The sequence below is a fragment of the Phytophthora sojae genome, assembly GCF_000149755.1.
Source record: "Phytophthora sojae unplaced genomic scaffold PHYSOscaffold_14, whole genome shotgun sequence".
Taxonomy (NCBI): domain Eukaryota; phylum Oomycota; class Peronosporomycetes; order Peronosporales; family Peronosporaceae; genus Phytophthora; species Phytophthora sojae.
This window is the reverse complement of record NW_009258128.1, coordinates 1,744,533-1,756,753: the sequence shown is the minus strand read 5'-3', so window position 1 is coordinate 1,756,753 and position 12,221 is coordinate 1,744,533. Positions and strand designations below refer to the sequence as shown.

General features: G+C 57.5%; 1 protein-coding gene across 1 annotated transcript; it reads right to left on the bottom strand.

Annotated features, from left to right (window-relative positions):
* Positions 1-6,091: 6,091 nt before the first annotated feature.
* PHYSODRAFT_341850 (hypothetical protein) lies at positions 6,092-12,185 on the bottom strand (the record flags this gene model as incomplete). Its single annotated transcript, XM_009540206.1, has 6 exons — positions 6,092-6,339; positions 6,387-6,537; positions 6,734-9,052; positions 9,134-9,510; positions 11,100-11,173; positions 11,290-12,185. The coding sequence occupies 6 exons, from the start codon at positions 12,183-12,185 to the stop codon at positions 6,092-6,094; spliced, it is 4,065 nt and encodes a 1,354-aa protein (XP_009538501.1).
* Positions 12,186-12,221: the final 36 nt, after the last annotated feature.

Sequence of the window (12,221 nt, the reverse complement as noted above, 5' to 3'; positions counted from 1 at the left end):
GTGAAGCACCGAACAAGAATTTCCAACTGCGATGACATCAAGCGACATGGTGGCAGAACGATAGGCAGGGATCAGGCTGCGGTCGCGGATCAAGAGGGTCTATCGAGAGATCTCAAGCGATTGGATAACGTCGACGCGTAAGACAACACATATGTCAAGACAGATTACGGGCGATCGCGCTTGGACTGCGGCGTGATTCGACGTAGACCCAAGCCCGGATCGACGACCAATCTCGCAGATCTAGGGCGGCCGAGGACAAAAGAGGACGGGTCGGCAGCGCACGGCAACTCGCACAGGTCATCGATCGGGAGTTGATCGCCGATCGCCGATCGCCGATCGATCGTGGATCAGGAGCCGATCGTGGATCGCCGATCGACCCAGATGGGAAGCACATGGGGGCGAAGCCAGGGCAAGAATCCAGTGATCGTTTGGTTGTAGGATGGTAAGCAAGATGGTAGCAGTAGGGAGAGACCAGCTAAACATAAACGAGAAGGGAATTTGCGCAGTACAACGCAAGTGGCCTGGAAACGTGGCGAGGAAGCACATATTGGCCTCGACCAGCGTACGTCGTGGGGAATCTAATTGGCCCCACCCGTGATCCAAGACTGCCGAGTCCCTGCGATTCATTCTCGAGAAGAGAATTTGCACCAAATAGCACAGGTCCCCCAAGTCGTCAAGTCCCAGGAACTACATTGGCCTCGGTAAGCATCGACACTTTTGGACAGTGAGCTAGTGGTACGGTTAAGACTGGATTAATACATTGGCCAGCTTGACCTACTCTAGTGATCCATCTCTTGTGTGCAAGCCCTCGATCAACCGGGTACTGCTTGGCCGGCGATCGCTGCGTCTCTCAATCGACCTCGATCCCGCAATAGGAAGCGGCAAGCAACCCAGGAAAGGAAGGAACACACCCGGAAAGGCAACTACAGGCCTTGGATCAACTCCAGGCCGACCGATCGGAGCGAACAACCCTCGATCGGAGCGTATACTCGGACGCAGAGCGAAGATTCCCGCGCTGCTCCACATCCTATCCCCGCGTCACGCCAAGACATTCGATCTTCACCAAGTGCTGCATCTTCGGAGCCCCGAGAGAGCAGATCCAGCCCGCCGACGGGTACACAAGGTGAGAACAAGTTCGGCCGATCACGGATCGTTGGGGGACCCCCTCCGTTAGTCGGTGTCTGGGCGCTGGTGGGAAGCTCGATCAGGCCTTAACCAGATTTTGGCCGATCCCGCTACACCACACAATGACCCGCCTAGTCGAGCAGAGATCACAGTGACGGCTGGTCAAGAAGCGCCCAGTGCAGTAGATGAGTGTGGAAGTGAGCAATCCAGCGATTTGTCTGACTGGACGATCATCGACGACCCCGGGCCCAAGCTGCCGAGTCCGAGGCTCGAAGATGAGATCGATGTGAGCGACGAGCCCATGTCGTCGGACCCGGAGGAAGACCTGCGCTTACGTTACCTTCTGGCAGCCAAGTACGAGGAAGAGACAGATGACCGAGGCGACTCAGCCGAGTTCGAGCACCAAGCAACAAACTTGGAGCTCGAAGACTACGCTCGCGAGTTGGCGTTCCTGCCCGATTTGACTGAGGCAGTGTCGACGCAACTCGACTATGAAGCACCAAACGTTCGGAGCTCGGCGCACACTCGGCCACAGTCTACTCGGCTGGTGGAGGTGTTGAAGAGCCATGAAAAGATCATGATCTCCAGTGGTAATGCTCTACCTCCACCAGCAAATGGCGTAGTGTGCGACATCGACGTACAGGGGCATCCGCCAATCCGCCAACGGGCCCGCCGAGTTCCGCTGAAGCATCTCGGCAAGTTGTACGAGCTGCTCAAGGCGCTGTTACGAGCTCGGCTAATCGCCTTCTCGAACAGCCCATGGGCATCGCCGATCGTGATTGTCCTAAAGAAGAATGGGGTCGACATTCGGTTATGTATCGACTACAAGTTGGTAAACGCGATTACGTTGCTCATGGAGTACGCAATGCCGCTAGTGGACGATCTCCTCACGGAGTTGGAAGCGTACCTATGGTTCTGCTCTTTGGATTCTGCTAGCGGTTTCTGGGCGGTCATGATGACTCGACGGGCGCGTTGGATCTCGGCTTTCGTCTGTGCGCTTGGCCACTTCGAGTGGCTGCGAATGCCCTTCGGATTAAAGAATGCACCGATGATCTACCAGCGCCTTATTGATAACCCTCTGTGGGGTTACGTACAACCCAAGGGCGGCTGGAAGGTGTTCGCCAAGCGCATCCTACAAGCGGAAGCCGCCTCAGAAGCTCAGCGTAAACGGCTCGCAGCCGACATCGACTTTGAAGCCAGTGGCCAGACCAAGTTTGAAGCTGACCACCGAGCTCAAGCTGAGTTTGACCCGTTGGAAGAATTCATTAACAGCCCAGAAGCCGACATGTTCAGGACGGGTGAACCTAATGAATCGTGCCTTGCACCGTTTTTCGACCGAAGATCGTTTGTGGACGATATCTGCTTCGGTGGGAGGACATTCGACGATTGCTTGGGGACGCTTGACCGATTGCTGCAACGCTTCATTGAATGCCGCATCAGCGTCAGCTTCCCGAAAAGCATCTTCGTCCAGCCTAAAGTCGACTTCCTGTCACATGGGGTGACCTCGGCTAGAATCCAAGCCGACCAGAAAAAGATGCTGGCGATAGCCGGACTGCCGTTCCCGACGACGAAGAAGGGGATGCAAGCATTCTTAGGAGCGCTGAACTACTACGGCCGGCTCGTCCATAACCTGGCTGTATATGGGGCGGTCCTCTATCAGCTGAAAGACGACGACTTTGGACCCGGCGGTAATCTGACGGCCGCAAAAGCGGCGTTCGCCGAGTTAAAACAGAAGGTAGTCGACGCACCAATACTCCGCCACTTCAACTCGGCTGAAGACGTCCACGTTATGCTGTTCGCCAATGAGTGGGGTCTGAGTAGCACGCTGATGCAGCTCCACGACGGGAAGCTCCATCCAGTGCGGTTCTGCGGCCGAGTTCTCAAGGATAATGAACTCGGCTACCATCCCGCCGAGAAAGAAGTTCTCGCCTTGCTACAGCTCATCAAGGTGTGCCACACGTTGCTCGCCGGGAAGATCATCCATGTTTACACCCGCTACTCGACTCTCGAATGGGTGTTCCAGTCGAAGTCGCTTTACGGCAGAGCGGTCAGCTTTGCAGTGCTGCTATCACCGTTCCACCTCAAGGTCAAGCAGGTCCGTGAACGAGACACGGATTTCGCCCAGTTGCTGTAAGCGTCCATCACGCCAGCAGCGGGGTTGGACGAGCTGCTAACGCATGTCGCTCCACCGTCCAAGAACTCGGCCGCGGTCCGCATGGACCCAGCGTTGCTGTATGCGCATGTGCCCCGAGACTTCAAGGGACACGTCCTGTCGTTTGACGGATCGGCGAAGACTGCTGAACACGGCGGGTTTGGGAGTTGTTCTTGGATCCTGTGGCGTTTGCCAGACTGGAACATTGAGATCGCTGCGAGCGCGCACCTCCCATCGACCACGGTGAATATAGCCGAGTACACCGGCATGAACAATGGGGTGACCTCGGTCATTGAGCGCGGGGTGACGGATTTGATCATCGTGGGCGACTCTCGGCTTGCGATCCAGCAATCGATGGGGGTGATCGCGTGTAAGAAGGAGGCATTGCGAGTCGAGTTAGCACGCCACAAGAAATTGGTCAGCAAGCTGAATTCAGTTCGCTACCTCCACGTAGTGCTTCTCTACAACTCGGCTGCTGACTCTTTAGCGACCGAAGCACTGGAAACCAAAGCAGGAAAGGTCGTGCTAAGCGCCGGACGGAAAGCCGAGTTGAAGACCCTAAACAGGATCTCTGAGGTCCTGTACGTGGACACGGACTCGGCTGCAGCCCCGGCCGAGGGTGTTGAGATGGCTACCGTGACAAGGAGTCAAGTCCGCCGAGTCCGTTTCGAAGACGAAGCGGCAGAACATCCAGTCCCGAACCCAGCTACGAATGAGGAAGCCGAACGTAATGACTTTGAACGAGATAGCCGACCTCTGCCTGCTAGACAGCGGGTGACGGGAGAAGCCGAGTTCGGTAACGCAGCACCACCAGCGAACCCAGCTGAGCTGGTAGCCGAGCTCGGAGAAGCCCGAGAGCCCAACGCCATGGACATCGATCCGGTAGTGGTCCAAGCTGAGCGCCGCCTACGCATAGCAAGAGCCCAGGACGAGGAACAACGATGGGCCGGCCTGAAGACCTACCTGAGAGGGGATTATGCGCAGCTCACACATCGCCGAGCTCACAACGGTGGGAAAGTTGCAGACGAGTTTGTCCTCAGCGAAGACGGGCTACTGTACCGACAAGGCAAGGCCAGACCACCTGGCGAACTCGGCGAACTGGGCTTATCCCTTCGACTGGTGGTTCCGACGACCATGATAGACGAGATCCTGCAGAACTGCCACAACTCCATCGAGGGAGGCCACCAAGGGATCGTGCGGACATACCACAGGGTCAGAGCCGACTACTACTAGATTGGGTTGTACGCAGACGTGGTCAAACATGTCCAAGCGTGTGAAGACTGCAGTACCAGTAAGAGCAAACCGCACCTGAAGGGCTATTCACCCGGCAGCGTGGTGTCCGAGCGACCGTTCCACGTGGTATCGATGGACTTTGTCATACCACTGCCGAAGACTCGGCGGGGCAATACTGCACTCCTGTTGTTTCAAGACCACTTCACCGGGTTCGTGATTGCTAAGGCGATGAGTGAGACTGGGGCACTTGAGGTAGCGAAGGCCTTCGAAGAGAACGTGTTCCGGAGGTTTGGAGCTCCATCACTGGTACGCCACGACAGAGATCCCCAGTTCATGAGTGAAGTGTTCCAGAAGTTCTCGGAGATGATGCAGTCCAAGTCGAGAGCGACGCTGAGTTATCGACCACAAGCCAACGGTCAGCAAGAACGCTCAGTGAAGACCATGATCCAGACTGTGCGTGTGTACGTGGAAGACCCTCTCCAAGCCGACTGGGATGACGTAGCCGAGAAGCTCGTCCATGCCATCAACAATCCGAGAGACTCGACTCGGCGGGAGACCCCGTTCTACCTGGTACACGGATGGGACGCTCGGTCTACACTCAAGGCGATGACCGAGTCGGTCAGGCTCGGCAGGGGCAACTCAGCTGACTCAACGGGGGCAGCCGAATGGCGCAGGGAAGCAAACCGACAGAGAGAGGTGACTTTGAAGCTTGCGGCCGAGTTCCAGTTGAAGGAGAAGAAACGGAGAGCGAAGGAACACAATGATGGACTCAGCCGAGTCGAGCAGAGAGCTGTCCCAGCCGGAGAGGAAGGGACGGATACCCCAGCGAACTCACCCGAGGGAGCAGCCGAGTCGACTGAGGAAGGTGACGAGTTAGCCGAGTCGAGGAAGTCGCTATTCAAGGAAGGTGACCAAGTTTGGTTGTTCATGGAACGAGTCAGACCTGGCTTGACCAAGAAGTTAGAACATCGATGGCATGGACCATTCCAAGTGAAGAAGAAGGTGGAGGAGTTTGCCTACGAGCTCGAACTCCCGGACAAGAGCGGATACCGTTTCTACCCTGTGGTACATCTGTCACGTCTGAAAGCGGTCACGGGACTCGGCGACCGACCGACAACTAGGCTAGTAGCCGATTTAGCCGAGTCGGATCGCCTCGACTTTGACGAGGAACTCCTTCCTGAAGATAGCAGGGAGCCCGATGAAGCAATAAAGGAATACGAAGTCGAAACCATCCTGGGCGACGAGTTGCCGCTCTCTACGAGCACCTCCAGAACTCAGCGGAAGTTCGAGGTCAAGTGGGTCGGCTATGATGAGCCTACCTGGGAGCCGCTGTCGAATTTGTCGTGTGGTGGATTATTGTTCGACTAGTTACTGCAGAAGAAGTGTGAAAACCGTCTGCAAATGGTGCAAGTTGCAGACGAGGATTAAAGCTATTGCACCAAAATGATGAACCCGCCAACTCAGTGAAGACAGCAGGCTGAGTTGAGGCAAAGGAAGCTACTGCGTCAAATTGCATACATTACATGAGTTACGCCGAAGAAGGATTGGAAAGGAAGAAGAGCTCGGCGGCTGAGCCGCAAGTTACGGAGACGAAGAACCCTGTGAATGCGCGGCAGAAGACACGACGGTAGTAGCAGCCGCTGCGAGAAGACCAATCGAACCTCCAGTGCTCGCAGCCGAGCCGGCCGAGCTATCCGCTGCTTCTCCGGTCGGCACAGCCGAGTCCGCTGAGCTTGAGGTCGGAATAGCCGAGTCACTAGCCAGAGGGACACTCGATCCTGCACTCGACTCAGCTGGAGACCTAGGCGACGCCGGGCCAAAGAGGGACGCTGTCGTAAAACGGCCGCACAGGTTGGGCGACCTGATCAGCGGAGACATCGGATCCACGTCACCAGCAGCCCAGCCGAGTTCGCCGACTTCACAACCTTGAACGTGTGAATCCCAGCTCGGTTGGCTGGGACTGGAGCACTCGACGAAATCTGGAGAGGAGCTGGCTCGTCGAGATCCATGTCCTCCTCGATAGCATCCTCGACGATACGCGGGTCGACCGAAAACCATGAACTCCAAGTTGCGAGTCCGGAAGCACGTGTTGTACGGATGGGTCGCCGGGTCAGTCAGCCACCAAGCTCTTCAAGGCTCAGAGTCATCTATGGACTCGGCTTCAGCACACCAGTCTCTGCCCGCGGGAATCTATGCGAGATTGACCAGCGGATCTAACGGGACCGACGGCTCGAAGAAGAGCTCCGCATCGATTTCCGGGGCAGCTAGCCCGCCGAGAAGTTTCATCACTGCAGTGAACATGTCGTCCGGCAGGGTAGTCATGAGACTTCGGAGGGCATCGCCTCGACCCTTGCGAGCCAACTTGTACAACGCCCACGTGTCATACATCTCGGCTATCACGTGATACGGGAGCCCCGTGTGAAAAGCCGGATGTAGCCCCATCAGCACACTCGACTCGACCATCCAGTGACACCGCTCGAACAGTGCTACGAAGAACTTGGTAGGACCCGCTTTGTCACAGACCGAGTTCGGAGCCTCCCCGCGGATCTTCACGAACACTTCTGCGAGACGCTCCATCAAGGTCACCGACTTCACCGAGTTCGCCAACCGGCGCTTGGCATCGTCGAGGACTTGACGGGAGAAGAAGATGGGAGTCTTGGGAAGCAGACGAAGGAGCCGCTGAGCCGGGTGATCCGGATGGTAGACGTCCGCGAACGCTTTAATCCCAGCGAGGAAACAGAGCGTAACCGGCACGCTACCCTTCCCCGACGCGTCATCCACAGTGACCTTGGCCGTTTGATGGCTGAGGATAGCCTCCCAGCACCGCCAAGACCCGTAATGAACGAAGCAGATGTCACGCAGCTGAGCTAGCTGGGGAGTGATCCGGGCATCTCGGCCGACCGCCTGGCGAGCTAAAGTGCGCAGCTGAGCGAGCGAATGGCGTAAAGCTGCAGGCAACTGAGGGAGAACGTGGGCGCCAGCGTCGTGAGCGGTCACGATAGGCACCGACAGGGTTGAAGCTGGGCCAGCAGAAATAGGCGACGGCGAAACAGCTGAGCTCGATGGGATACCAGAGCTTCCAGCCGAGTTGCCGGTTGAGCTGGAAGCGGCAGAAATCCCGGCTAGGCCGCCGGCCGAGTCCCCAGTCGAACCTCTCTGACGCTTGGACGGGCGGGGGTCCTTAGCCGAGTCCGGAGACGCAGACCTCTTCGACTTCTTTGACCCTGCCGACTTGGACTTGGACTTGGACTTTGACTTGTGTTTGTGCTTGTGCTCGTGCTCGTGCTTGTGCTTGCGCCTCCGCTTGCGCTTGCCCTTACCGCTCTGCTTCTTGGAACTCGGCTGCGAGTCTGAGTCATCTGGCTCGCTGGACGGAACGAGAGGAGACTGACGAGCAGCCATGTAGCTCTGGAGCTTCCCGTGCGGAGGTGGGAGCGCAGAAGCCAACGAAGCCCGGCGAGATGCGTCAGGGTCGGCCGAACTGAGCTCGTCAGCAGATCCAGGGTCGTCAGCCTCAGACTCAGAACTCTCGGACACAGACAACGGATGTGCTGAGGTTCCAGGAGCATTTAATCCAAGAGCCGAGCCCGACAAGCCAGAGGAGGAGCTACGCCGAGCGGACCGGAGGACGAGATAGTCACGAGTCTCTAACAGATCCAAGCAGTGAGCGTTCAACACTCGGGCAGTAGCCGCAGTGGAGCGTAAAGGGCGACCCGATGGAGAAGTCATCCCAGCTGAGCTCGGAGGAACCGCTGGCCGGGTCGAGGCCACCGACGGAGTGCTCGGCATTGGGGTGACTACAGTCGACGCCACCCCTGACGGGCCACGACGACTCTGGGCTTGATTGGCAAACCGGGAACGAGTACATGCCAAGAGCCGGTGAGCGGCCGAACCCGGAGAAGACTGCGAAACCCGAGGCGGAATCGCAGCGGAGCTGTTAATTGTACCTGCAGCCGAGACTCCAGCCGTCGAGCTCGGCGCAATCACAGCATGCGTTGTAGCAAGCGCCGGATCGGGAGCAGAGGAACCCGGTTGTCCTCCGGCGCCGGCAGTCGATGTCACCACAGCCGCGCTCGGCACGCTGGTCGAGGAAGGAACCCACCGGACACGAGTCGGGAACGGAACCGAGGCAGGAAGCGACAAAACGGACGGAATTGTAGCAAGGTCAGCAGATCCAGGCAACGGTACAACAGCCACTCCGCTTGAAGGCGTCTGCACCGGGGAGGAAGAGTAAGGCACGAGTTGCACGGACGGCACACTCACGGTCGGGCCGGCGGGCCCCCTCGGAAGCTCGGCGGAACCAGGCACTTCGGTGAACTCGAACGAGAGGTCCTCTTCCAGCGAGTGAACCTCGTCGCCGGCCTCCACATTCGCATCGTCGACAGTCAACCCGGCTAAGTTCAAGCTCGACCGGAGCGATAGGTCGCATGCGGCGTCAGTCTCTTGGGCAGCCTTTTCAAGCTGGACCAACGCGTCCTCATGGCCGACCTCACCAGGAAGTGGACACGCGTACGGCTGCTCGAATGGCTTCTTGGGCTTGCGCTAAGAACCAGCCGCCGTCGCTGACTTCGGGGTTGAGTAGCGAAGTAATTTTTCGGCGGGTGTCAGCGTATCCAGCCGAACTCGGTGAACCTCGTCGACCGACTTGCTGCGGCGACGGCGCGAAGCAGAAGTGGACACGGGCGTAGAAACCGCATCAGCCGACACAGGATTGGCGGCAGATGATGCAGGAGACTCGCTTGGAGAGGCCGGAGCCTCAGATCCAGTCAGCCGAGTTGATTGTCCAAGGAAAGAACCAGCCGAGCTCACGGGCGCTGGCAGAGTAGTAGCGGCGCCGTCCGCTCGCGGGTGGATGGTCAACTCGACTCGACGAGTCTCTTCAGTCGGGGTGTCCATCACCTCCGGGAAACGTTGAGCCAGGATCCGGCATAACCGAGCATTGAGCCGCAAGTCAGCAGGGCTCAACCCAGGCGCGTTCAACCCGGCTGCAGCTGCAGCGGCTGTGGTGTAGCGGAATCGGCCAAAATCTGGTTAAGGCCTGATCGAGCTTCCCACCAGCGCCCAGACACCGACTAACGGAGGGGGTCCCCCAACGATCCGTGATCGGCTGAACTTGTTCTCACCTTGTGTACCCGTCGGCGGGCTGGGTCTGCTCTCTCGGGGCTCCGAAGATGCAGCACTTGGTGAAGATCGAATGTCTTGGCGTGACGCGGGGATAGGATGTGGAGCAGCGCGGGAATCTTCGCTCTGCGTCCGAATGTTCGCTCCGATCGAGGGTTGTTCGCTCCGATCGGTCGGCCTGGAGTTGATCCAAGGCCTGTAGTTGCCTTTCCGGGTGTGTTCCTTCCTTTCCTGGGTTGCTTGCCGCTTCCTATTGCGGGATCGAGGTCGATTGAGAGACGCAGCGATCGCCGGCCAAGCAGTACCCGGTTGATCGAGGGCTTGCACACAAGAGATGGATCACTAGAGTAGGTCAAGCTGGCCAATGTATTAATCCAGTCTTAACCGTACCACTAGCTCACTGTCCAAAAGTGTCGATGCTTGCCGAGGCCAATGTAGCTCCTGGGACTTGACGACTTGAGGGCACTTGTGGTCTTCTGTGCAAATGGCGTTCTGATTTATGTTTAGCTGGTCTCTCTCTACCGCTGCCATCTCATCTACCATCCTACAACCAAACGATTACTGGATTCTTGCCCTGGCTTCGCCCGCATGTGCTTCCCATCCGGGTCGATCGGCGATCCACGATCGGCTCCCTATCCACGATCGACCCCGATCGGCTCCCGATCCACGATCACCTCCTGATCCACGATCGATCGGCGATCGGCGATCGGCGATCAACTCCCGATCGATGACCTGTGCGAGTTGCCGTGCGCTGCCGACCCGTCCTCTTTTGTCCTCGGCCGCCCTAGATCTGCGAGATTGGTCGTCGATCCGGGCTTGGGTCTACGTCGAATCACGCCGCAGTCCAAGCGCGATCGCCCGTAATCTGTCTTGACATATGTGTTGTCTTACGCGTCGACGTTATCCAATCGCTTGAGATCTCTCGATAGACCCTCTTGATCCGCGACCGCAGCCTGATCCCTGCCTATCGTTCTGCCACCATGTCGCTTGATGTCATCGCAGTTGGAAATTCTTGTTCGGTGCTTCACCACAAGCGCCCCCTGTCCGTAAGTCGGGCCGCACGGCGGCTCACTGCGGACAAGACTTCACCATCCCAGTATCAACGGCTCACACTTCGTCGTGAAACCTATTACTCCGCTTGATCGAGGCCGGCACCGACGATCACCGGCAGGACCCAAAGGTTGCTACCGCCCCAGGATCATCTGGAACAGCCGATCGCGTGTCTCCTCAACGAACTTATCCCCAATACAGAGTGTCTGCAGCAACAACAGCATCCCTCAGCTCGGATGATCGAATTCAGCGTCCAGCTGGTCAGCTCGTCTGTCGTGAAATCTTCGATTTTTGGAGGCCGATCGCGCATCTTCGTAGCATGGAAGTCTCGGATCAATAAACACCACAGTACTGTTGGGCACCTCTCTCAAGTCAATCCGTCGTCACCAACCCGATCAGTCCAGATCTATCGTCATACCACCTTTCGCCACCAACCCGATCAGCCCAGATCCGTCGTCGTAGCGCCTTGTAGTTGTTCCATAATCATCCGATCTGCATTCATATGCACACAATCATATCGAATATAAAACCCCTTCCTCGATCAACGGCCTCCCCGTCGATCCGTCACTCACCAAGGCGACCAGCTCGCCCTGGCGGTCCGATCTCACTCTTCTTCGTGAGACTGCATCGCGCCCAATCCGTTCCGGTTCACGCGATCTCGAAGGAACTGGTGCAACAAAGCTCCACAGTTGAGATCAGCCTCGTCGACCCAGTCAGGCTCGTCATAACCCTTCCAGTGTACCAGGAACTCTCGATACGTCCGGCCATACCGGGTCCTGCGACCTGTTCTCGTATCCGTGATCTTCTCCACTTCGCACTCGTTCGAGTCTCGATCTGGGGCCCAGCTGTCCTCCGGAAGTAAGACTTCGCCGAAATCGAGTCGATCTGCTTCGTCCACCGTGAGTGCGATCTGCGGTCGATCGGGGAAGTCCCTGACCAACTTCAGCTTCGAAACATGCACGATCGGGAATAGGTGATAGTCCGTACCAGCGATCTGAAGATTCATCGTGTACTCGTTCACCTTCTCCGCCACACGGAACGGGCTGTGCCACAGGTGAGCCAGCTTCCGGGCATACCCCTCTTTCACACGATCCAGGTACAGCCACACCTGAGATCCAGCTTCGATCGACTGCGGTCGAACTTCTTCATTGTGTCGATCGGCCCGATCCGTGATCGCCTCGCGTAGTCGAGCATTCACCTGACTTCGCGCCTGATCGTAGAGCTTCTGGATCCGATAACGCCACCGTCGATGATCCCGATCCCGAGTCCGGGTACCCAAAGGTATCGCTGCCTCGAGCGTCGATCGAGGATCCCATCCATGCACCAGATAAAAAGGGGAGTCCCCACAGACCCGATCTTGAGCCGTGTTGATCGCGAAGGTCAATCGCTCTGCGTACTCATCCCAATCTCTCTGATCCAGATCCTCCACGAACATATTCAGGGCTCTCGTCGCCGTCTGTACCATTCGGTCTGCAGTACCGTTAGCCTGAGGTCGATATGCCATCGTCGCTCGCTGGTGCATACCCAGGATCTTGTTAAA